Source organism: Tursiops truncatus, chromosome 14 (genome assembly GCF_011762595.2).
Source record: "Tursiops truncatus isolate mTurTru1 chromosome 14, mTurTru1.mat.Y, whole genome shotgun sequence".
NCBI lineage: Eukaryota > Metazoa > Chordata > Mammalia > Artiodactyla > Delphinidae > Tursiops > Tursiops truncatus.
Genome location: NC_047047.1, coordinates 53,060,616 through 53,084,584, shown reverse-complemented (window position 1 = coordinate 53,084,584; position 23,969 = coordinate 53,060,616). Strand labels below are relative to the sequence as shown.

At 42.0% G+C, this 23,969-nt stretch overlaps 1 protein-coding gene across 7 annotated transcripts in view; it reads left to right on the top strand.

The window, feature by feature from the left end:
* Positions 1-23,969, top strand: part of SLC3A1 (solute carrier family 3 member 1) — a 57,743-nt gene that overhangs the window by 19,471 nt on the left and 14,303 nt on the right. For all 7 annotated transcript variants that reach the window (XM_019942652.3, XM_019942648.3, XM_033838626.2 and 4 more), the window contains 7 exons: positions 2,492-2,671; positions 2,809-2,963; positions 5,627-5,752; positions 16,911-17,030; positions 18,956-19,080; positions 20,312-20,507; positions 23,050-23,217. In XM_019942652.3, coding sequence (XP_019798211.1) covers positions 2,492-2,671; positions 2,809-2,963; positions 5,627-5,752; positions 16,911-17,030; positions 18,956-19,080; positions 20,312-20,507; positions 23,050-23,217 — 1,070 coding nt within the window. The remainder of the gene's footprint in view (positions 1-2,491; positions 2,672-2,808; positions 2,964-5,626; positions 5,753-16,910; positions 17,031-18,955; positions 19,081-20,311; positions 20,508-23,049; positions 23,218-23,969) is intronic.

Here is a 23,969-nt window from a genome sequence, read left to right as displayed (position 1 = left end):
TAGGAACCTTTGCGTAGTTGGTCATCCATTCTAACTTCCTACGTGGGCAAGTTTCCTCTTGAAATGTGTCCTGCTTCTGTGCACTTTAGAGGTGGTTATCTCAGAGTGACTGTTTAGCATTCCTTTTCCAGTGTGCACAGTGGCTGGTTTGGCAGTCTGGTGGAGAGTTTCTGATTAGTGAACAAAGCATAAATAATATTTTAGAAAAAGATTAAGTGATGTCTTTAAAATGTGTAGGCTGAGTCTCTAAAGCTTAAATTCTGAGAAATGAAGGAAAGAAGAAAAGGCATAGAGTGGGTTGGTCATTTCTTGAATTAAGGATTATTTAAAAACAATATCCATATTAAAAAAAAAGTTAAAAAAATTTAAAGTTATGCTAATAATTTCCTAGTGTGTTATATGTGGAATGTCCTAATTATTTATTGTGTAAACAAGGACACAAACCATACACAGGAACTGTCCCAGGCAGATTGGTTGATATGGTCACCCTAGTTAAGGGCAACAATAAGGAACAAATAAACTAATAAGGTAATTTTTGATAATGATATTTGGCTTGAAGAAGACAAAACAGAATGATTTAATAGAGTATGGGAAGTGGAAATGAGCTTAATCAAACTTTAAAATGTTATAAATACACTCTTGAAATCTCCAACTTTCCTGATAACTAATAAAAGGCTTTTCTTTTTCACACTCATATAATTTTTCTCTTTTTAAAGTCATCCTGTATCTTAGCTAATTGAAATATTTTCTGTCCTTCAAGATGCAGTTCAAACCCACTTCCTTCATTAATCTGTATTTAACCTCCCGATCAGTGGGTGCGCTCCCCTCCCCAGAGCTCTTGTGGTGCTTTGCAGGAGCAGCACCTCTGATACTGCCTTGTAAGTGTCTGGGTGAGTTTCCTTCCAACCCCCAGCCCCCAGCATGGTCCTAGCACCTGCTTCTTAAAAAGGAAATGCTTTGCAAAGTGATGTTTTGATGGAATAGAGCCCAAAACCCTAAACCCAGAAATACACTCCCCACTTCCTGGCCCTCTCTCTGTAATCTCTATCTAAATTCTCCTGCAAAGGGCAACTTCTAATCACCTCTCACATTTGCCATTTCCAGTAACTTTTCCTTGAAGGACTGGCTGCCTCCTGTAATTAATAGGTATTTTTCCTTGAGGTTGAGGGGGTTTTTTTGGTTTTTTTGAGGGGGTTTTGTTGTTATTACTTGAAGAAAATGTTCCAGGTTTCAGTTCAGTTTACTGCCTTCTGTCCGCTGGAATGTGGGCCTAGGAGATCCCTTGTTTACTTTGTGTCTGTTCAGCCTCTGTTTTTATCATCCTGTTCCTTTGTGCTGGTTTTTGATATAAATCAAAATTCTGACTTAAATCTGCCTTAAAATTCTTTTGTTGCCTTTTGACACTCTGTGTGGTCTGACAGCCACCCACATAGGGGAACTGAGGTACAATGAGGACAAAGATAAGCAGCCTGTTACAGGGGAAGAGCCCCAAGGCCAGGAGTCAGGGGACTTTGTGCTTTGGTCTCTGTGACCTCGGACAGGCTGATTGTAGGAAGCCACATAGAGTCCCACAGAAAGTTACTGGAGGCTGAATACTAAACTGAACTCTGGCTCTGCATTTAGGACTCTGAGCTAGAAGCACCGCCCCCCCCCCCCCCACCCCATGCCACTATCTGCTAATTATCCTACGAGGTCCCAAGTACAGTTTCATTCCCATATCTCTTCTCAGCCAACTCTAGAATTCTCTTCTGTATAAATTCTTGGCTTCAGCAATATCCAAAGGAAATAGAATGTGGATCACATAGGTAATTGTCAGTTTTCTAGAAGCCACATTAAAAAAGTAAAAGAGAAACGAGTGAAATTAATTTTAATAATATACGTCGTATACTCCAACACATCCACTGTATCACTGCAACATATAATCAATATAAAAATATAAATGAGCTATTTTACACTCTTTCTCTTCATACTGGGTCTTCAAAGTCCAGCGTGTGTTTTACATTTACAGCATATCTCAATTCAGACTAGTCACACTGCCAGTGCTTGATAGCCACATGGCAAGTGGCTACACACTGGACAGTGCAGCACAGACCACTTGACCATCAGGGGCCATGTATTCTTCTTCTTCGTACCTTGGCACTTAGCCCAGCATCTGGCTTGGATTAGGTGCTCAAAAACCATGTGTAGAATAAATTAACAATAGTGTAGCCTTGGTTTTAAGTATAAAATATGAACAAGCCACAGACAGATTTTTTTAAATGTTATGCATCGATGTTAAAGGTCAAAGGTTATTTTGACCTAAAAGATTAATTTGCTGTTGTTTGTAGAACTAGACCTTGCTATTTGAATTTCACCCATATTCAACAAATTCTAAATATTTCTGTCTCAATATAAATATTTCCATCTTAGACCTATTCCTTTTATTTTTAATCCTTCAACTAAAAAAACCCAAACTTTATTTATTTTTCATGGCTTTGACTTTTTCATTCAGGTATTCAAGATAAGCTAGATTACATCACAACTTTAAATATAAAAACTGTTTGGATTACTTCATTTTATAAATCATCCCTTAAAGATTTCCGACATGGTGTTGAAGATTTCCGAGAAATCGATCCCATTTTCGGAACGATGAAAAATTTTGAGAATCTGGTTGCAGCCATACATGATAAAGGTAAATTAATGGAAGGTGGGTGGGATGGGTTAAGAAAAGCATTTCTCCAAATGCTTAACTTAAAGCATTTTTTCCTTCACTGTTACATTATTCTAATATAATCTTGTCCTAACATTTGAAATGTTTTCATTCATTAGGTTTAAAATTAATCATCGATTTCATACCAAACCACACCAGTGATAAACATGCTTGGTTTCAATGGAGTCGGAACCGGACAGGGAAATATACTGATTATTATATCTGGCATGACTGTACCCGTGCAAATGGCAAAACCATACCGCCCAACAACTGGGTAAGTACCGAGGTGCTTGATTTACAGAGGGAAAATGGGCAGCTCTTTAGTGATTAAACTGGTTATTTACAAAGCCCTGTTAAAAGAAAAACAAATGATGGGTATAGTTTATGGGAAGGAGAAAAAGTTTCCCAAAGAAATAGAAATAAAGTCCCAAGCCTCCTAATCATTTGATTTTGGATCTGGATTTTTCATTTTATTGTAGAGCTGATGTATTTCAGCAAATTAAAACCTATGCTCTCTATTAATGTCTTCTTCCTTTACTTCCCACTCTGTCCAGCTTAAACTCCATGTCCTATTTGTTCAGTAACTGTCTTACTACTCTTCAGACCCCTTTGCCTTTCTGGCTTTTTGACTCCACTGTCGAACAAAACACTAGCCATAAATAAACCCAACCGTCCATTTTCTCTTTACCTGAACCTCGGTATCTAAGCCTCTGGACACACTCATTGTCCCCACCTGAACTGATCCAGCCATGCATTTGGGGGAAGTTTACTAAATCCAGCTGATCAACATACCCTCTCGCCTCTTGCCTTCTCCCCATCTTATCACTCTCGGCAGCAAACTCTACTTTAAAGAAAGAACAGAAGCCATCACACCTGCCCCCATTCCCACCCTCTTCCTAGTCACTTCTTTTGCAGCTGAGACCATGTCTCTCCTGTCTGGGGTTACCAGACTTACAAATGAAAATTCAGGAAGCCCAGTGAGATCTGAGCTTTAGATAAACAGTGCACAATTTTTTAGTGTAAAATATTGCATGGGACATACTTACACTAAAACAGTATTTGTTGTTTATCTGAAATTCAGATTTAATTGGATGTCTTATATTTTATCTGGCAACTCTACTCTTGTCCCAAGACAGTCCCTCTGCCCACTCTAGTTCACCTTCTCTCCTGCTTTCTGCGGAGCCTTTTCCTCTGGATCATCTGTCCCCCTTCCAGGGCCTCCTTCTTGACCTCCATAAACATTTAAAGAGGCTGACTCCTGGGCATCAACTTTTAGATGACCCAAGGGCACTCAAAGGACACGTGTCAAAGCTGACTGTGTGATCTTCTCCTCCAACCTCCCGTATCCCAGGTTCCATGAATGGCACTAATGTGCAGCCTGGTGAACAGGCCTTCAGCAAGTCCTGGCACTTTCATCTCCCTAATTTTTCTTTTCCCTGATCCACCACCTTTGAAAGTGATGATGACATTAGCAAACATTTGCTAGATGCTTACTGTGTGCCAGGCTCTGTGCTAAGTGTTTTATATTCATTAATTTATTTAATTCACCCTACAATCTTATGAGTTAGGCTTTAATTCCTATTTTGCAGATGAATAGACCAAGGCAGAGAAATGTTAAGCGCATTGCCCTGGTTCACAACTAATACATGAAAGGGCTGTGGACTGGATCTAGTCTAATTTTTAGCGAGTGAACATAAATTGGTCTTAATTTTACATTTCTCTAATTGCTAATGATTATTATCTAATTACACTGAGGTCTTAATTTTACATTTCTCTAATTGCTAATGATTATTATCTAATTACACTGAGGTCTTAATTTTACATTTCTCTAATTGCTAATGATTATTTATCTAATTACTAGTTATTAATGTAGTAGTTGCCTAATTACTAATGATGTTGAACACCTTTTCATCCATTTATTCACTTGAGCTTCCACTTCTGTGGAACGCCTGTTTAATGGTTTCTTTCCCCAGTTTTTTGTTGGATTGTTTGTCCCTTTGAAATAGATTTGTGGAGTTTTTTTTTTTTTTTTTTTGTATTTTGTATACTGATCTTTCTGTATACTGATATATACCGTATAAATCTTATCCTGGTTTGTATCCAGGTGGGCCATGAGGTGATCTGGCGAGAGTATGTTTCCTCAAAAGGCATCAGCTACTACTTAGCTTGGGCCAGTTGTTGCCATGGAAATGTGGACCCAGTGTGACTAGGTCTTCCAACTAAAAAGAAAATATTATGCAAAATCCCTCAGTTTGTAAATGCTGTCCAGATGTTCTCTTTAGTGTGAAATGAACAAATGGCTCAAGACAGAGCCCTGAGGAACCCTCACACAAGTTCCTCCTTCTGGAAATGCCACGGACATGAGCATTTCTAGAAGGAGGAAAGCTGTACCCATGTCAAACGCAGCTGGGAACCAACACTTGAAGTTGCTAGATTTCTTTTATTCCCGAGGACTAGTAGAGTTTTAATTTGAATGATTCTAATACTTTTCTAAGGATACAGTTTAAACACTTGCTCTCTCTGGATTCAAGCTCCAAGACCAATACAATATGTCTTTCTCCCAAATTGGCCACCATTTGCTTTTCTTCACAAACAGGATTCCAGAGCCTGGATAGAAGATTCAAGGAAATATATTAGAAATGTCTGCTCCTTAAGCTGGCCTTTGTCCTGCCTTTGAGAGCATTGGTTTCATGTTGTGGTTGTTGGGAACAGCTTCTACTGTACAAACACATCACAACCAACCACACTTGGGGGGCATTAGGCCAGTGGATGGCATTTTTGGGAATTAATTTACCTAGTGCTCCCGCTAGAAAAAAAATTCTGGGGATTCGTGCACTCAGTCCTCAAGGGGCCGGGATGGCAATGATCATTCCTTTGTGGGCGATACCATCATAGGAACCGTGCTAAGCAACTGATTTGCTATTTTCTGTTTGCTAGTTAAGTGTATATGGAAACTCCAGTTGGCACTTTGATGAAGTACGAAACCAATGCTATTTTCATCAGTTTACGAAAGAGCAACCTGATTTAAATTTCCGTAATCCTGATGTTCAAGAAGAAATAAAAGTGAGTATAGACACCCACACAAACTTCTCTGTTACATGGGTGCTTAAATGGTTATTCGATATACTTCATGTTAAAAAACAGTAACTATGTGGGCAAAATCAAGCAGTGCAATTCAGTTCTGGGATTAAGGTGTCTGAAGCAAATACAGACTCTTAGATATGTCAGTGGCTCCTTCCTTCCTCTAACCCAAATAATCGAAGTGGGAGGGAGGCAGAAACGCCTGTTGCCTTAGCTCTGAGGTGCTCATCTGCCTGTGACAATGACCTGGTGCGGTGAGGCGGGGCCAGAACAGGGGCTCGGGGGGTCCAGCTCCTGTGTCCGGACCCAGCCCACCACTGGCTGCAGGGGGCTTCTGGGCGAGTTATTTGGCTTTTGTGTGTCTTGGATCCCTCATCCATGAAACAGGATTGATTTCAGTCTTTGTCTCAGAGAACTTTTAGGAACATTAGATGAGATAACCCATGCAAAACACTTCTGTATTCACTCAGTAAATATCAACTTATTGTCTGCTCCATGCCAGGTCCTGTTCTAAGCAATGGGAATGAAGCAGGGCATCAAAGCCCTGCCCTCAAGGAATTCCCAGTATCCTGAGGGGAAGGCAGACAATTAACAACTAAATATATAACATGTCAGGTGGTGATGAAGGCTTAGGGTAAAGAGCCTCGGAGTGCCAGGGAGAAGTTGGCTCAGAGACACCACTATATTGAGGTCCCATTTGCACAAAAACCTGACATTTGAAAGGGAGTCATGTGAACATCTGGGGGAAGAGAATTTCAGGCAGAGAGAAGAGCAAATGCAAAATTCTTTGGGGGAGACTGAGCTCCACATGTTTTAGAAACGGTCTGGGGGCCGGTGTGCAGGGCTGCCAGATACAGCAAGTAAAATTACAGGACACTCAGTTAAATTTTAATTTCAGTTAAACAGAGAAGTACCATATTTGAGACATTCTTCTACTAAAAAATTATTCACTGTTTATCTGAAATGAAGGCTTAACTGGTTGTTCTGTATTTTATCTGGCAACCCCATCAATGCACTGCAGTGAAATGAGGGAGAGAGTAAGGGAACTGGGGTGCAAAAACGAGGGTGGGAGCTGATGCCGCGGGGCAGTGGTTGCTGCTGTAAGGGACGCGTGCTGAGTTAGAGACAGGACGGGAGAGCTCCCTCAGCGCCCAGGTGAGAGCTGATGGGGCTCACACCTGTGTGGTGGCAGTTCCAGCAGCACGTGGCACATAATTCACAATAAACATTAGCCATATTGTTGTTTCCATTATTGCTGCTGCTTCAGCTCTCATGGGCAAGAATTTAGGTTAGTGGGGTAGTGCTCTGAGGTAGGTCAGGAGGAGACCCAAACAGAACGGGACAGGTAGCCGTGGGTCCCTTTCTACAGTTCACCACATCAGCCAAATAGAGAGGATGCAGGCTGCCAAGTTGGAGTCACTGACAACACCTGCACCCCTTAGTCTGTTCTTGTTTTGTTTTTAAATAACAGCTTTATTGAGGTGTAATTCACATACCATAAAATTCACACCTTTCAAGTGTATAAGTCAGGGGTTTTAGTACATTCACAGAGTAATGCAAGTATCACTACTGATTTCAGAACATTTCCATCACCTCCAGAAGAAACCCCATACCCACTCAAAGTCACTCCCATGGTCCCCTCATTGTCTCCCCCTGGGCCCTGGCAACCACTAAGCTACTTTCTGCCTCAAGGGATATGCCTGTTCTGGACATTTCACATAAATCGAATCATACAGTACCTACCTAAATGTCTATGATTTGTATCTATATTTATAATTTGTATTTAACTATTTGAGAAACTGTTTTCCAAAGCAGCTGGACCATTTTACATTTTTACTAGCAGTATATGAAGTTTCCGATTTCTCTGCATCCCCATCAACACTTGTTATTGTCTGTATCTTTGATTACAGTCATCCTGGTAGGTGCGAAGTGGTATTTCACTGTGGTTTGGATTTGCGTTTCCCTGATGGCTAATGATGTTGAGCATCTTTTCATGTGATTATAGTTTGTTTGTATATTTTCTTTGGAGAAATGTCCATTCACATCCTTTGTCCATTTAAAATTGTGTTATTTGTCTTTTTTGTCAAGTTGTAAGAGTTCTTTATGTATTCTGGATATGTGATTTGCAGTTAATTTTCTTCCTTTCTGTAGGTTGTCCTTTTACTTTCTCGATGGTGTCCTTTGAAGCACAAGGGTTTTTAACTGTTAGGATGTCCAACTTATGTTTTTTTCTTTTCTTGCTTATGCTTTTAGTGTCACATTTAAGAACCATTGCCTAACCCAAGGTCATGAAGATTTAACTCATGTTTTCCTTAGAAGAGTTTTATAGTTTTAGCTTTTACACTTAGGTCTCTGGTCCAGTTTTCGTTCATTTTTGTATATGGTGATAGGGAGTCTAACTTCATTCTTTTCCATGTAGCTATCCAGTTATCCCGGCAGCATGTGTTTACAAAAGATTATTCTCTCATCATCGAACTATCTCAGAACCCTTTTGAAAATCAATTGATCATAAATGTCGGGGTTTATTTCTACACTGTCAGTTCTGTTCCATCAATCTATGTGTCTGTCCTTATGCCAGTACTGTCTGGATTACTATAGTTGTATAGTAAGTTTTGAAATTGGGAAGTGTGAACTCTACAACTTTGTTCTTCGTTTTAAGACTGTTTGGCTATTCTGGGTTCTTTGCATTTCCCTATGAATTTTATTATTTGTTTGTCAATTTCTGCAAATAAGCCTGCTGGGATTGTACTGAATCTATGGATCAGCTTGGGGGAGTATTGCCGTCTTAACAATATTAAGTCTTCTGATCCGCGGACGCAGGATGTCTTTCCACTTACTTAAGGTCTCCTTTAATTTCTTTCAACAATGTTTTCAGTGTACGAGTCCTGCACTTCCTTTGTTAAATATATTCCTATAGACTCCTTAGTTCTAAGACTATATATGTTTTCCAGAATTTAGATGAATTGCTTTGCGACCTCAAGGAGTAGGCACCTTGTCAAGGCAGCCTTGTCTCAGTTGGGAGAGGGGAGGTAGACATGGTCAGCCAGCTAACTAGGGGTTAGGTTTTTTTTTTTTTTTTTTTTTTTTTTGCGGTACGTGGGCCTCTCTCACTGTTGTGGCCCCTCCCACCGCGGAGCGCAGGATCCGGACGCGCAGGCTCAGCGGCCATGGCTCACGGGCCCAGCCACTCCGCGGCATGTGGGATCCTCCCGGACCGGGGCACGAACCCGTGTCCCCTGCATCGGCAGGCGGACTCTCAACCACTGCGCCACCAGGGAAGGCCCAGGGGGTTAGTTTGAAACTTCTCTGTTGGAGTGTGGACTCTCCTCTTCTCCATCACTGAAGATCATCTGCATACTCACACCCCCTCTTTGGGCCCCTACCACTCTTACTAGGCACTTACTTTGTGCTTTACCTGGATCATCTCATTTAATGCTCAGAAGAAGCCTAACTTAAGAGATTTTATGACCATTTTACCGAGAAGGAAACTGAGGCTTAGAGAGGTGACATCACCCACCTTGGGAGTGAGGGGACAGGATTCAAACCCAAGCACTGAGATTCTGGAGTCCACATTCTTAGCCACAACTCCACACCTGATTTGAGGCAAACTACTTCTCTCTGTGTGTTTCACTTTTCCTGCATAGTTTTTTAAAAATTAATTAATTAATTAATTTTTGGCTGTGTTGGGTCTTCACTCCTGCACGCAGGCTTTCTCTAGTTGCGGCGAGCGCGGGCTACTCTTTGTTGCGGTGTGCGGGCTTCACATTGCGGTGGCTTCTCTTGTTGCGGAGCACAGCTCTAGGTGCAGGGGCTTCAGTAGTTGTGGCTCGCTGGCTCTAGAGCACAGGCTCAGTAGTTGTGGCTCACGGGCTTAGTTGCTCCGCGGCATGTGGGATCTTCCCCGACCAGGGCTCGAACCCGTGTCCCCTGCATTGGCAGGCGGATTCTTAACCAGTGCGCCGCCAGGGAACTCCTCTGCGTAGTTTTTGCGAGGAGGTTTTCAATTGGAAATTCATAAATGGGAATATAAACCGGTTGTTCTATCTGGCAGCGGATTTCTCCAGGCTCGTTGTAGCTATGTTGGTGGCTTGTCGGAGATGTGTAGACAAGTGTGATAAATTCTGCCAAAATGTGCCAGCAATACATAAATCCTTTCTTGGCTGACCCAGCTGTTCCCTTGCAGGCATCCAGGTAGTGGAGCACGTATATAGGAGTCTTATTTACTGGACCTGCAGGATGAAATCCCTCTTGAGATGAATCATTATTGCCTCTGGTTGAGAGGTTAGACATTTCTGTAAGGCTGGTTTGGAAGACTTCTTATTAGAAGTAAATGAGAAAGGCTGAAAGCTGTAAGGGAAAGTTCTTTGCTCATGGAAAGGGACCTTTCACATGAAGGGGCTTCCGATACCCTCCTTCCCCCCAGCAGCACTTATCTCTGCAGCAGAGTTAAGCAGGTTAATAATTTGCAACGCTGAGAGTCTGTGGTGGGGAGGCATTTGGAATGAGCCCTGCTTGCAGACCAGCTTGTACTCAGAGTCTGAGCCTTCTTCTGCTGGGCTCCCATCCGATTTCAGCTTATCTGCACAGTGGGAGGCTGGCAGGGCAGCACGGAGCACCCTTCTCTCCTCTTAGTCCTCCCCCCTCCGCCTGCCTTGCACTGGCCGTTTGGGACTTGGCTCTGCTCCGAACCTCTCAGGGCTAGAGCATTTTCAGCTGGAGAAGTCAGGAGGTTTCCTCAGAGGAGGTGGGAGCTTATATTTGTCTAGCTTTTTTTTTTTTTTTTTTTTGTGGTACGAGGGCCTCTCACTGTTGTGGCCTCTCCCGTTGCGGGACTCCGGACGCACAGGCTCAGCGGCCATGGCTCACGGGCCCAGCCGCTCCGTGGCATGTGGGATCTTCCCGGACCGGGACATGAACCCGTGTCCCCTGCATCGGCAGGTGGACTCTCAACCACTGCGCCACCAGGGAAGCCCCTGTCTAGCATTTTATACTTTTCCGATCACTTTGGTTTTTACTTGCCCTCCAAATCCCTTACTTGACAAATGAGGAAACTGAGGCCCAGAGAGGTGAAGTGACCAGTGGATGAGCTGTAGAGCAGGGAAGAGACTCCGATGGCCTGGCCCCATGTCTGGGGCTCAGTGTGACCCTGAAACCACCACATGGGAAGGCTGAGCCCTGGTGTAGGGGAGTAGTATGTTCATGGCAGCTGGGCACTGGGAACCAAGATGCTCTCCTGGCTTAAGATGGAATCAGAGCATAAATGTTGGCTCTGCTCTGCCCCTATTAAGCATGGTATTGCTGGAGAGAAGCAGCTCAATTCAAAACAAAATTTGCTCATTACCTTCTTTATAAACCAGTTCTGTGCTTGATGCTAATCACTGCATGTTCTGTATGCCATGCACTTCATTCTAAATCATTCCCTCATTTAACAGTATGTGTTGTGTATTGGCCATTCGCCAGGGTATGATGCTTGATAATATGGGCCCATGTTGTGGCCATCACAGGCTATAATATTATATTATATTCTGGAGGGGGAGGTAGACAAACAGGAAATTACAATAAAGTGTGCTGAGTGGTCATGACAGTGGGAAGTAGGAGAATGCAGGGCAGGCACCTAACCTGGACACAGAGTGGGAGAGACTAGGGTACGCTTTACAGAGGAAGCAGTGTTACCTAGAGGATGAGTAAGAATGAGCCAAGAGAAGAGACACAGGTGGGAGCGTTCCCTGCAGAGGAAGCAGGGTCACGGCACAGTGAAGGTGCTGGGAGTTGTCCAATATGGAGACATGTTGTCTGGAGGTGGGGGTGGGGTGACAGGACGAGATGAGAGAGGAGGGTAGGAACCAGGTCATAAGCGGCATTGGAGGCCACGGTAGCATTTGGGTTTAAAAGGTCTTGGGCAGGGAAATAATTTTTGATTTGCATTTGGAAAAATCAATCTGGTTGTGGAGAAGGGGCTTGAGTAAGGCAGGTTCGAAGGTGGAGGGACCAGGGAGGTGGATGGTACAGTGACCAGGAAAGAATGGTGGGGGCTTTGGGCCAGTGAGGGTGGTGGGGTTGCAGAGGCATCATCAGGCCTTAGAGAGGAGTCCAGTGTGACTCCCAGGTTTCAGATTTGAATGCTGGCTGGGTGGTGGGACTGCTTCCTGGGATGGGAGACATGGGAAGAGCAGGGGTGGCGGGGGGTGGTCTCAGTCATGCAGAGTTTGAGCTCTCTGAGAGACATCCAAGTGCTCAGTGGATAGCTGGATATAATGACATGGAACTCAGGGGAAGGTCTGGTCTGGAGATAAGACTTTGGGATTTGTTGACACGTGGACAATGCCCACAGAGGTCAGGTAGGTAATATCAGTGAGAGAACTGGGCCAGCTGAGGTGAACAAGGGGGCCAGTTGTCACTTAGCTCGTAGGGGTTGTTGTCATGTGGAAATGAGGGCCAGGTGTAGCAGGTCCTGCAACTAAAAAAAATAAAAGTAAAGGAAGGCCACATAACAAATGGATAAGGTGCCACACAGGGTTCCAATTCTGACGTACCACTTATTGCCATGTGACCTTGATCAAGGTACATCATCTCCTTGTGCCTCAATTCCCCCGATGGTAAAATAGGAATAATAATGGTACATACTTTGTGGGGTTGTTTGGGGATTAAATGGTTTAACCTTTGTATAGCACTTAGGACAGTGTGTTGCTTTTGTATAAGCATTAACACTTGTTAAATAATCAATAAATGATAGATAAATGAGTCAATACTGTTGTGAAGCGAAATGAACAGAGGGTATAAGATGGAGCCCCAAGGAGTATTAATATTTAAAGGAGTGTTGAGCAGACAGAGGAGTAGCAAACCAGAAGCGGGGTATCCTAGAGCCAAGGCGTATGAGTATTTCTAGACAACAAGGTTAGTCTGTGTTGTCAGACATGGCAGAGAGATCAGGTAATATAAAGACCAAAGCGTGAGTTGACTCTGGCAGCAGTACCCCTAATCCTCACAGAATTCCTGCAAGGCAGGTATTATTTTATTGATGAGGAAACCAAGGTTTTTGGAGGTTATGCAGATAAGCTAACTCATGCAGCTGGACAGTGGGGGAGATGGGATGGTACCCAGATGGGTCAGATTCTGGAGCCCATGATCTAGGTCCTGCTTCTGGAAGAGTTAACAAAGAATTTTACCCAGGTTTCTGGAGAGCAGTAGGGCTGGTTTACTTTCCTTGCTTATAAGCAGAGGATATGGTTTTCTCTCTGTCCTTCTGAAATAGCCTGTGCTTTCTCATTCCTTCTTGAGATGGATGACCTGGGATTTATGTCATTATCAAGAGGATGTCTTATATATCATCACATGTAAGAGCAGAGCTTTTCTCTGTTCCAAACCTGGCTTTTTGGGTAAATGGGTCCAGTAACTTCAGTCATCTCAAAAGGAAAGATTTGCCTCGAGGATTCGAGAATTTGGATATCAATACAGTAAGTCCCCTACATACGAACGAGTTCCGTTCCGAGAGCGCGTTCATAAGTCCAATTTGTTTGTTAAGTCCAACAAAATTAGCTTAGGTACCCAACTAATACAATCAGCTATATAATACTGTACTGGAATAGATTTATAATACTTTTTACACAAATAATACATAAAAAACAAACACAAAAAATAAAGAAAACATTTTAAATCTTACAATGCAGTACCTTGAAAAGTACAGCAGTACAGTACAACAGCTGGCATACAGAGGCTGGCGTGGAGTGAACAGGCAAGAAGAGTTACTGACTGGAAGAGGGAGAGGGGGTGGCAGATGGTAGAGCTGAAGCTGCAATTTCACTCACGCCTGATGTTGATGGCATTGGTTCTGGTTCCTTGCTGGATTCAGTTCTATCTACCCTCTTGAAAAAACGATCCAGTGATGTCTGGGTAGCAGCTCTCATCCTCTTCCCGTATCTCCAGTAAGGATACTGTACTCTATACAGTTCTGTACAGTAAAGTACACAAAAGCACAACCACGTGTAGAGGAGGCATGCACGTGACAATGTGTGCCAGACGCATGAACTAACTTACGTGATTGTACATGCGAACGCACGTTCGCATCTTTGAAAGTTCGCAACTTGAAGGTTCATATGTAGGGGACTTGGTGTAATGCTGAACTGATTCCTTTTTCACTCAGAGCAGCAAGTTGTTTCAGGAGAAAAGAATGAAAATGTGCCTGGTGGAACAGGACTGTGTGATGTCATGGGAGTTAGTCAGAAATCGGGAACACAGTGTACTGTCCCCAGAGTCCTGTTGTCCCTACATGGGTCACCCAGACCTGGCGGAACCAGGCTCCTTGCCCATTTCCGCATCTGGCCCCTGGGGGAGCTTAATTGGCATAAAGAGAGGGTTAACCATTAAAATTTGGAGCTGTCTTTTTTCACCTGGTTGAGAATAAACAGCACGAAGCAAATCTTTTTCAAGAGCAAATTGTGGATTATCTGGGTGAAAACCTCAGCGTTTAAAATGACTCTCAAAAACAAGCATCCAACTTTTGCTGTTTTGTTTCACCAAACAATGATAATAACATCTCTTCCTGGACTACAGTGAACATCCCTGCCGGGGCCGTGTGCCTACGCTGGCGTACACGTTCCTCATTCTTTAATGTTGGGTTAATAGTTAGCAATGCTGAGATCCCCAAAGTGAATGAGGACCCCATGAAGAAAATGAGTAGCTTTATTTTAGGAAATCAGTGATCAAAAGCTTAATGTTTACAGCAGCATGGTGTTTAATGTTTTCCCACATTTTTTCAGAGGCTGCTTGGATGGATTACAGTTATTTGTGCCCCACTCCCACCTAGAGCCCCTTCCAGTGTTCCCGCTTCTAGAGAACAGCGCCACCTGGGGGTGGACCCGGTTTGCGTGGGATCTGAAGCTTGTAAGAATTGGGGGACTTTTTGAAATGAAAAAGAAAAAAAGAGTATAAAATTAGGTACAGAAGAATGAGTGCTCATTTAGAATGAAAAGCGAATGTGGGTAGGAGCCCATGCAGTGAAGGGTCCTGAAGCTTCAGCTTCGTTAGCTTCACGCTAATTGGGCCCTTAGAGCCCACTACAAATGAGGCAATTCTGCAGATCCTGTTCTACAAATGAGGCGCCTTCATATCTGGTGACTTCTCCAGCTGAATCTCTAACCAACTGCCTTCCCTTCCCGCCATCCTGCTGCGCTGACCTCCCTGGCAAATCCTGCTCTTTCACCCCCTTGTGTAAGCTTTGTGTAACCAAAGCTCCTTTCCTTCAAAGTTTCATCGTGTCTGTGATTTAAATATTTTTGCATTAATATTTGTCCAGCTAAGGATTCTAAAAAAATCCGTGAGACCTAGGACTGTGTTTATGTTGTGTTGTATTTTGCTCATGGTTCTAGTACCAAGGCTTATTAGCTAAGTGCCTGGTCCCTAGTTGGAACCCAAATACTTATTGAATGAATGAATGAATTTGTGAAGAAGGATGCTAGATAAGAATAAATTTGTGGGTTTTGTGCCCCAAAGAAAAATTCCACTGGGTAAGGCCAGCTTAAGGGTATTTGGGTCAACTGGGGTCAAGATGAGGATTGTCAGCAGCAGAGCCTGCTCTTATATTTGAGAAAGTTGTTCAAGCTTTGCCATTCAAAATCTCACCTTGAAGAGGCTGACATCAGCCTTGCGTTCAGCCTGTAGAAACCTTTGGGAGCCTTGGGACTTCTCTGGGGGTGCACTGGATAAGACTCTGCGCTCCCAATGCAGGGGGCTGGGTTCGATCCCTGGTCAGGGAACTAGATCCTACATGCATGCCGCGACTAAGGAGCCTGTGAGCCACAACTAAGGAGCCCACCTGTGGCAACTGAGACCCAGTGCAACCAAATAAATAATAAATATTTTTTAAAAAAGAGAAACTTTTGGGAGCCTTGAACGGCAGCACTCCAGGCTCCATATGCACATGTAGATACAAGAAACATACTTTGAATCAAGCAAGTGATTCTGGGAACAGTCCTTATTTGGGATCTATAGCTCTGTTCCCCTCACTAGGTGAGAATTGGCTTCTTCACTCCACTACTTTAAATTACAGGTGGTTCTGCTCTAATGTGATATACACATTCCTATAAAACCTTCCTTTCAGCAAGGATTGAGCTGAAAGGAGAGCAGGGAGAGCCACTGTCCCTTTGCAGGAGGGTGGCTTTTGGTGGATGCAGGAGTAGGCCCAGCTGGGAGGGGTTGGCATGCGAGGGGAGCTGAGACTAGGCCCTCTGCTTTTCAAGGTCACCTGGTCCTCCTAACTGCCCCAATACAGGCCAAGTCATACTCTGCCTCCATGCTTGACTCATGCTGTACCCCAAACAGTCCAGAATGTTCTTCTAGAGTCACTTCCTGATCACATCCCACCAGCCAAGTTCAAGCTCTAGCTTTTCCTTGCTTGGCTGTGCCCACCCATATTAAATTTGATCTTCTCGGAGGTCCAATAGTCATGCAGAGTAATCTCCTCCCATGATTTTGAACCGTGTCCTGCCTTGTGTTAGGTAACCCTCTCATGTCTCATGTGTCCCCAACTACTCTGTAGATGCCTCGAAGCCAGGGAACATGCTGTACTTCTTTGGTGTCCCAACAGTATCACACCACGTTTGACTCATTCAGGCTTGATACCTCATTCTTTCATTCCACGACTGGTTCACTAAATAACAGTTGCTGGGTCAGTGGCAAGGGAAGCAGAAATAAAAGCTGCAGTTCTTTCCCTCCAGAATCTCCCAGTCCGGTGGAAGAGCCCTTCATGATTGGGCGCTTAATTGGTGATTTTCTCTGTTCGGAGTGACCTTGAAGGAACTGGGCATGGGGCAGATGAACTACATTCCCAGTTTCTCCTGAGTCCCATCTTTCATTTTGAGTGGATTCTTTAAACTTTGGGAACATGCTCATAGCATCAATTACAAATGTAACATTCTGAATTCAAATATGAGAGAAGAACGGGAGCCCGTAAATGCAGTTATTCAAAGTTCATTATGCTCAGACACTGTGGTGCTAAATAGGTAAGAACACGAGTGCTGTGCTTGTTTTATATGTGGAGGTGACTGTTTTATGATGGACGTCATTAACAGACAAGGCCTTTATTAAACCTTATGACAACAATGTGTGGTTAACGTAACCAAGTGTTTCGCTTCTCCATGTTTAGGAAATTATACAGTTTTGGCTCTCAAAGGGTGTCGATGGCTTTAGCTTCGATGCTGTTCAATTTCTTCTAGAAGCAAAGCATCTGAGAGACGAGGCCCAAGTGAATAAGAACCAAATCCCGGTAAAGTTTTAAACATATACGTATATATGTTTTAAAAATATATTTTTAAACAAACATATATTTATATATTTAAAAATGTTATATATGTATATATTTTTTCTGAAAATGTCATCAGAGTGTTGTCTTTTTTAGCCTGAGACACCACTTACCAGAGGGAAGTGTTTTGAATCATTTCCTTTAGAAAATACAGAGGAGTTTCAAATGCATGTGACCAGATATCTCCTTCCACTGCTTCCTCCTGAGTGATCCCTATAGGAGTCCCTCGAAGACGAGGTTTCTGGAGGGCATGGACAGTGTGGACTCCACCGAAGGCCATAATTTACTCACTGTGATTTTGTCAATCACTCAAGCTCAGGGGAGGCGGCCTAAATTCCCCAAGTGCTTTTGTAGTCATTAAAGGACACACAGGTAGAAGGGAAGGGAACTAACACTTGCTGAGTGTCAGTTGTATGCTATTTGTTGTATCCATTTAACTCTCTCAACATCTTGTGAGGTTTTATGATCCCCATTTAGCAAATCTTAGAGAAATTAATTTATCAGGGTGACAGAGGTGATAAACAGAATTCCACCCAAGCCTGCTGCAGAATTTGGGCTCTTTGTGCTTCCACACCAGTGGTTCTCAACCTTCCTCCCATGTCACACGTGAGAGAGTAATAATCCCATGCCCCCCTCACTCCTCTAGTTGACCACCATTCTACAGTCTCTCTGTTTTCAATGGCCAAGTAGACAGTAGTCCTAAAATGCATTCCAAAATAACGGATTTGTACATTTACACAATGAAATGTCAAAATAAATGAATTATAGTGACACAGCAATATGGGTCAATCTTAGTGATATAACGTGCAGCAAAAAAATCTAAAATTATTATATATAGCATGATGCCCTTTTTAGAAAGTAAAATTAAATTCATATGGTCACCAGCTTGATAGTCCTGAGTAACAAAGGGAAGCTGGCCATGCATGGGCTAATTATGAGACCATGTCATGAACCAAAGTTTATGATTAAGCTTTATTTTTCTTTTGTTGCACATGATTTCCAGTAGAAAGGAAAAATGAAGGGGAAAAATGGTTGTGTATTAGCCAGTTGTCCCAAAGATAAGCACTTATCCTTGGAGGAGAAGAAATCTCAAAATAACCTTGCTAATTATAATAAGATGTCCTAAGACAGGCGTATGTTTCCAGTCAAGACAAATGATCAGAACAATGGGTTTTGTGTGCTACCCAAGAAAAACTTAAATAACATGTAATTTCCGGAAGACATCTAAGATTTCAAAAAACTTCCCTTGATCTAGCAAGGGAAAATCACTTATAAAAAAGGGGTCCACTGAATGGATAGCAACTCATGGACTCTCTAGCCTGTCCACGTCCTAACCCAGGACTTACAAACTGAGCCTGTATTAGACATAATCTTTTACTTTGATTCCAGAAGATTACTGTAACCCTAGGAAGGCAGAGAATGAGTATCACAAAAAATTACTAAAACCCTGGAAATGTATAACGGTAAGAATAAAGGACAGAAATGGTAAAGAAACAAATTTAAATGCATGATATTAATAGTTTTGTAAGCAGATAATGTAATAATACACTCTATAATTTGTTTTGTTTGCCTTTAAAAATGTCTGGTGTATTTGGGACAATAAAATGTTTAGGAGGATTTTATTAAATACATTTGTAATCAGTGTTTAGGTGTTTAGTAAAATTTAACTTGTTTACTAGATTTTAGTTAATATTTTATACACAAAATGAAACACTAATAGTTTCTAATGTTCTTTTCCATCCACAAATTCCCTTGAGCAGCATAAGTCCTAGGACCATCTTTGAGCATGTGTGTCTCAGCTTGAGCCCTTTGAAGAGACAGTCCGTATTCACATGAGGCCAGCTATGGGCATTTGACATGATGGTAACCATGCTGTCCTGTTTTCAAAGGACACAGTCACTCACTACTCGGAGCTGTACCATGACTTCACCACCACACAGGTGGGAATGCACGATATTGTCCGCAGCTTCCGGCAGACAATGGACCAGTACAGCAGGGAGCCTGGGAGATACAGGTAACCACGGGCGCAGTGTGTGATCTGCACTTTATCCCTCATAACCAAGCATTCTTAAGAGATACAGTTATAATTTAATAAACCGCATAATTACAATGTATCATAACTCAGTTATGCTAGGGCCTGGTATAGTCTCTCACGTTCCTTAACTTTGCTGATTTTGTTTCCTCTTTTGTAAAATGAAGCAAATCCCACAGTACTTATTCACAGGAATTTTGTGAAGATTAATTAAAAGATAATATCCAAAGGTTAGTCATTAACCATTACTATTTTTTATCATTATTTGACCTGTTAGCATGCAAATGTTCCAACTAAACTGTTAGCTGTTAGGTTAGTTAACATGTCTCAGTTTTCTCAACAATTAAAAAGTGATGATGACACCCCCATAAGGTTGTTGTGAGATTACATGAGATAATGTCTGTGAAGCACTTAAAACAATGCCTGGCACATAATAAACACTCAATGAATTTAACTCTTATTGTGTTTATATAGATTACCCAATAGAATCAGTGGAAAAGGAGTTCAAGAAATTTCTTCTCCTTAAAGTAGGTCCTCTGATCACTATTCCCACTTTACAGATGAGGAGACTGAGACTCTGAGCATGCAGGTAATGGTCACATAGGTAGTGGCCGCAGAGATGGGACTGGAACTGAAACACGCGCGCTCCAGATACTATGTAACTTATCCGTTAATGTAATGTCTCAAACAGCTAAAACCAGCATTGATGTGGGTCATTTCAGGCTAATATGTCTTCCCTGAAGAGTGTTTGGTTTTCAACAACTGAGAGTGCACCCCAATAATAAAGTGAGACTTTATAGGGATTCCAATACAAGGGGAATTTGGGGGAACCCCTCTTACCTTATATGCAGACATATACTGTACATTCTAAGTGGAGTGATGAGAATTGCTAAATAAAGTCTTCCTGCAAGTTACTGAGTTTCATTCAGAGTTAGAAGGAAAAGAACAGTATTGACTGAGATCCAAACGTGTTTCTTTTAGACATGGCTTAGTATTAAGCTAGTCTTTGGGTTTAATATGAGAAACTGCCAGGTGACCCAGTGTGCCATTTCTTAGTCATCTGGCTTGATTCTGCTTCCTAGTGAGCCCTAGCCAATACTGTTAACAGTATGCATTCACCTCCCAACATCCTGTCCATGAGACACAGCAGCTGCAAAGCACTTTCCCAGTCTCCTGACAGGCCCTGATGTCACTGCACTGCCAACTCTTACAGGTTCATGGGGATTGAAGCCCATGGAGAGAACATTGCCAAGACCATGATGTACTACGGTCTGCCTTTTATCCAAGAAGCAGATTTTCCCTTCAACAGTTACCTCGGTAAACTAGACATGCCTTCTGGGAACAGTGTGTTTGAGGTTATCACATCCTGGATGGAAAACATGCCAGAAGGAAAATGGCCTAACTGGATGGTAAGTCCTTATGCGCAGCTCAGCATACGGTGCTGGTGTGCTTGCTGAGTAGTCCTCTGAAACAAGGGGCACATTTGTCTCTAAGTGACCTTCACCTTTCCTTCATTTTGTGATTTAGTGAGCCAGATGCATCCCAGCTCCTGACCAGGTTCTTGTCATTCTTCATTCTTTTCCTTCTGGTTCTGAGACTAGATAATTTCAACTGGTCTGTCTCATTTGCTGAGTCCTTGGCCAGTTCAAATCTGTCCAGCCCATCTAGGGAATTTTTCACTTCCTTTATTGTATTTTTCAACTGTAATTTTTTTCATAATTTCTCTTTATTGACAGTATCTATTTGATAAGGCATTGTTCGCATACTTATAAAGAATCCTGTAGATGTTGTTTAGTTTTTGAACACACGTATAAGAGCTGATTTAAAGTCATTGTCCACTAAGTCCAATGTTTGGGTTTCCTCAGCCAACTTTTCTGTTGATGCTTTTCTCCCCTCTGTATGGGCCATACTTTCCTGGTTCTCTGCATGTCTTGTATTCTTTTTTGTTGTTGAACACTGGATATTTTAAATAGTAAGTATAGAAATTTTGGAAATCACATTCTCCCCTCTCCAGTGTTTTGTTTCTTCAGTGACTTTCTTGGATTAATTCTGTAATATCTGTGTTACTTGTTGTGTGTGACCACTGAAGTCTCTGCTTGGTCAGCTAGTGATTGTTAAGATTCCTTAGATGCCTTGAACCTGTAAGTCTCCCAGCCTTTGCCGAGGGCTGTGTGCGGGGTGGGCATGCTTTCAACACTTTGGCAGGCAGCTTACAGCTCCGCCTTAGTCTTTCCTTTCTGCTTGAGTTTCAGGGTTAGCCAGAGGGGAGAGATTAGATTCTTGGGGCTTCCCTGGCTACCTGTGCAGCCCTGTGCATGTGTGTAGGCTTCTAGATTCCAGGAAAATGTCAGAGCCTTTCAAAGCCCTTTATGGTCATCTTATTCCTAACTTTAAAGTTTTTTGGTCAGTCTCTGTTTAGCCCAGGTTGGTAACACCACCTCAGGCAAGTATTGATAATCAATTGCTGCTGATTGTTTTTGGCAAATGCCTTGGGGATAAGACAATCTGCACAGTTAGCTTTGAGTCAGATCAGATAAAGAAAAAACCCAACCAAAAGTGAGCTGCTAGAAAGGTCGAACAGTGCCAGTTCTCTAGAGATGGAGCTTTTGATGAACTCAAAACCTATTTTGGTCCTCCAGTGGCTACTAGGCTGCTGGGTTTTACATTTTCTGTTGGTTTTCAAGGCTATCTTGAATCTGAGGGGAGGGGCATGAGATTATGGCCAGTTAAAATGATACAAAGCTTGCTCTTCTGAGATCCAGCTGTTTTTCTTGAACACTCCTTGTATTGTTGTAAGCCTTTCATTTCCAAGTTCTGAAAAAGTGGATTTTTACAGTTTTTGCCAGCATTCTCCTTGCTTTCATGCTAGAGATTTTTGGAGGTCCTTACTCCACCATTCCAGAAGTACCCCCTCTCTATACAAATTTTATAATGTAGCACGTTTTTTCATATACTCAAAGTCTCATATCATAGGCAACTGGATCTCAGCCTGTGAGAGGCCCTGATCTCTGTCCAATGCTAATCTTGATTTCAGTTCTGAGAAAGAAAAGTGATCTAGGTTCAGAAGACTTGAGAAATCACAGGGTTTCTTGTCAGATGCTTTTGAGATAATGAAAAGAATAAACGGTGGAAAAGTTTGACCTAATTTTCTGGCCATAAAAATAGAAAAATACAATGGTCTATAAAAAGATAATTGTAAAGACAGTTTCAGTAAATCTAAAGAATAAAAAAGCAAGCTCCCTTTTTCCTGAATTCTAACAACCAAGTTCATATTCTCAGACTCAAGTTCAAAGGCTGGTTCTGCCTCATGACCTTAACCTGAATAAATGATGCAGTCTCTCAGAGCTTGTTTCATCATTTGTAAAATGGAAAGGTTAGGTGATTTAAATAAACTCTTAAATAAGGACTAGATGTTAAAATATGTAATCAGAACATTTAACAAAGAAATATATTTAAAAATACAAAGTCCTGTACAAAATTTCTTCTTAGACTGTAAATATTTTTGTAAAAGTTGATTTACCTTTTAACTTAATTTTTTGAATAGTTCAAAAATCACACACACACAAAGGGACAGATCAGAAGTCTTTCTCTCACCTTGGTCCCCTCCACCTGTTCCCTCCTTGGAGGAAACACTTGTTTCCTTTCCTGTCAATATTCTCTTATCCAAATGTGCAAAAATATTAGTATGTACCCTCCTACATTTCATCTTATTTGCAATATGAATGTGAAGTAAGCTGTTATCACCATTTTGTTGATCATAATGGCCAAGTCAGTCAGATGGTCAATTGTACAGCAAGGAACTGGTTAGGACTCCATTGCAGGCTTGCTGATACGAAGGTACCCATGGTTAACCATGTTTTTCTGCCTGGTGGACTTTTTGTGAAATAGGGTAAATCTTTCAGTAAACTCTATATAGAGCTGTGCTCTTAAAATAAAGTATCTGCCTTTCAGACTGGCGGACCAGACAATGACCGGCTGACTTCTCGTCTGGGGAAACAATATGTCAACATCATGAACATGCTTGTGTTCACACTGCCTGGAACTCCCATAACTTACTACGGGGAAGAAATAGGAATGAGAAATATTTTAGCCACAAATCTCAATGAAACCTATGATGTTGTAAGTTAATATAACTTAACCATGCACCACACCAAATCCTCATTTTTTTGCCAAATCAGAAAACTTACTATTTCTATTCTGCTGCTGAAAATCGTGATTACTTAGCTTTTGTTTCTCACTGTTTGTTAGGCAGTGAGAAATTTCCAGCTTTCTTGATTGGGGAGCTTGTTAAAAATGCTGCTTGCTGAGCCACACAACTGAATTTCTTGTGTAGAGCCCAGGATCTGCATTTCAAAGATGTTTTCCAGCTGATTCTCAGGTGCACTAAAATTTAAGACGCCACGTTTTGAGTTTCGAATGCCCTCTACCTGAAACATGGAGTTAAGAACATTTATTATAGTGCTTGTCTGTATTGCTAGATCTCGCTTGGCCATAACATAAAAGGAAGAATCCTTGTGCTAACAAATGTAATGGACAGCCTTAGGCCTGAGAAGTTTAAATTTTGTTTTTTGTTTGAGGCTATGGATCTCACAATTGTGTTGCTGGGCAGATGAAAGACCTTGAAGCTATAATTTGTATGGTTAGCTTTCAATGGTGAGATCCAATTTCCCTAATATTTAGTCACAATGAAACCTTTTCTATTTAAGCTCCTAAATTTGTGTGTGCACTCATGCGATAACCAGGCTAAAAAGGATACAGTCTAGGCTCACCTGTGCATGGCTGCATGCCTGAATTCACCGATCACTGTATCACATTATAATGAGTTTGTAAATGGCACATTTTGAAATCCTACATCACTCATTTTTAGGGAA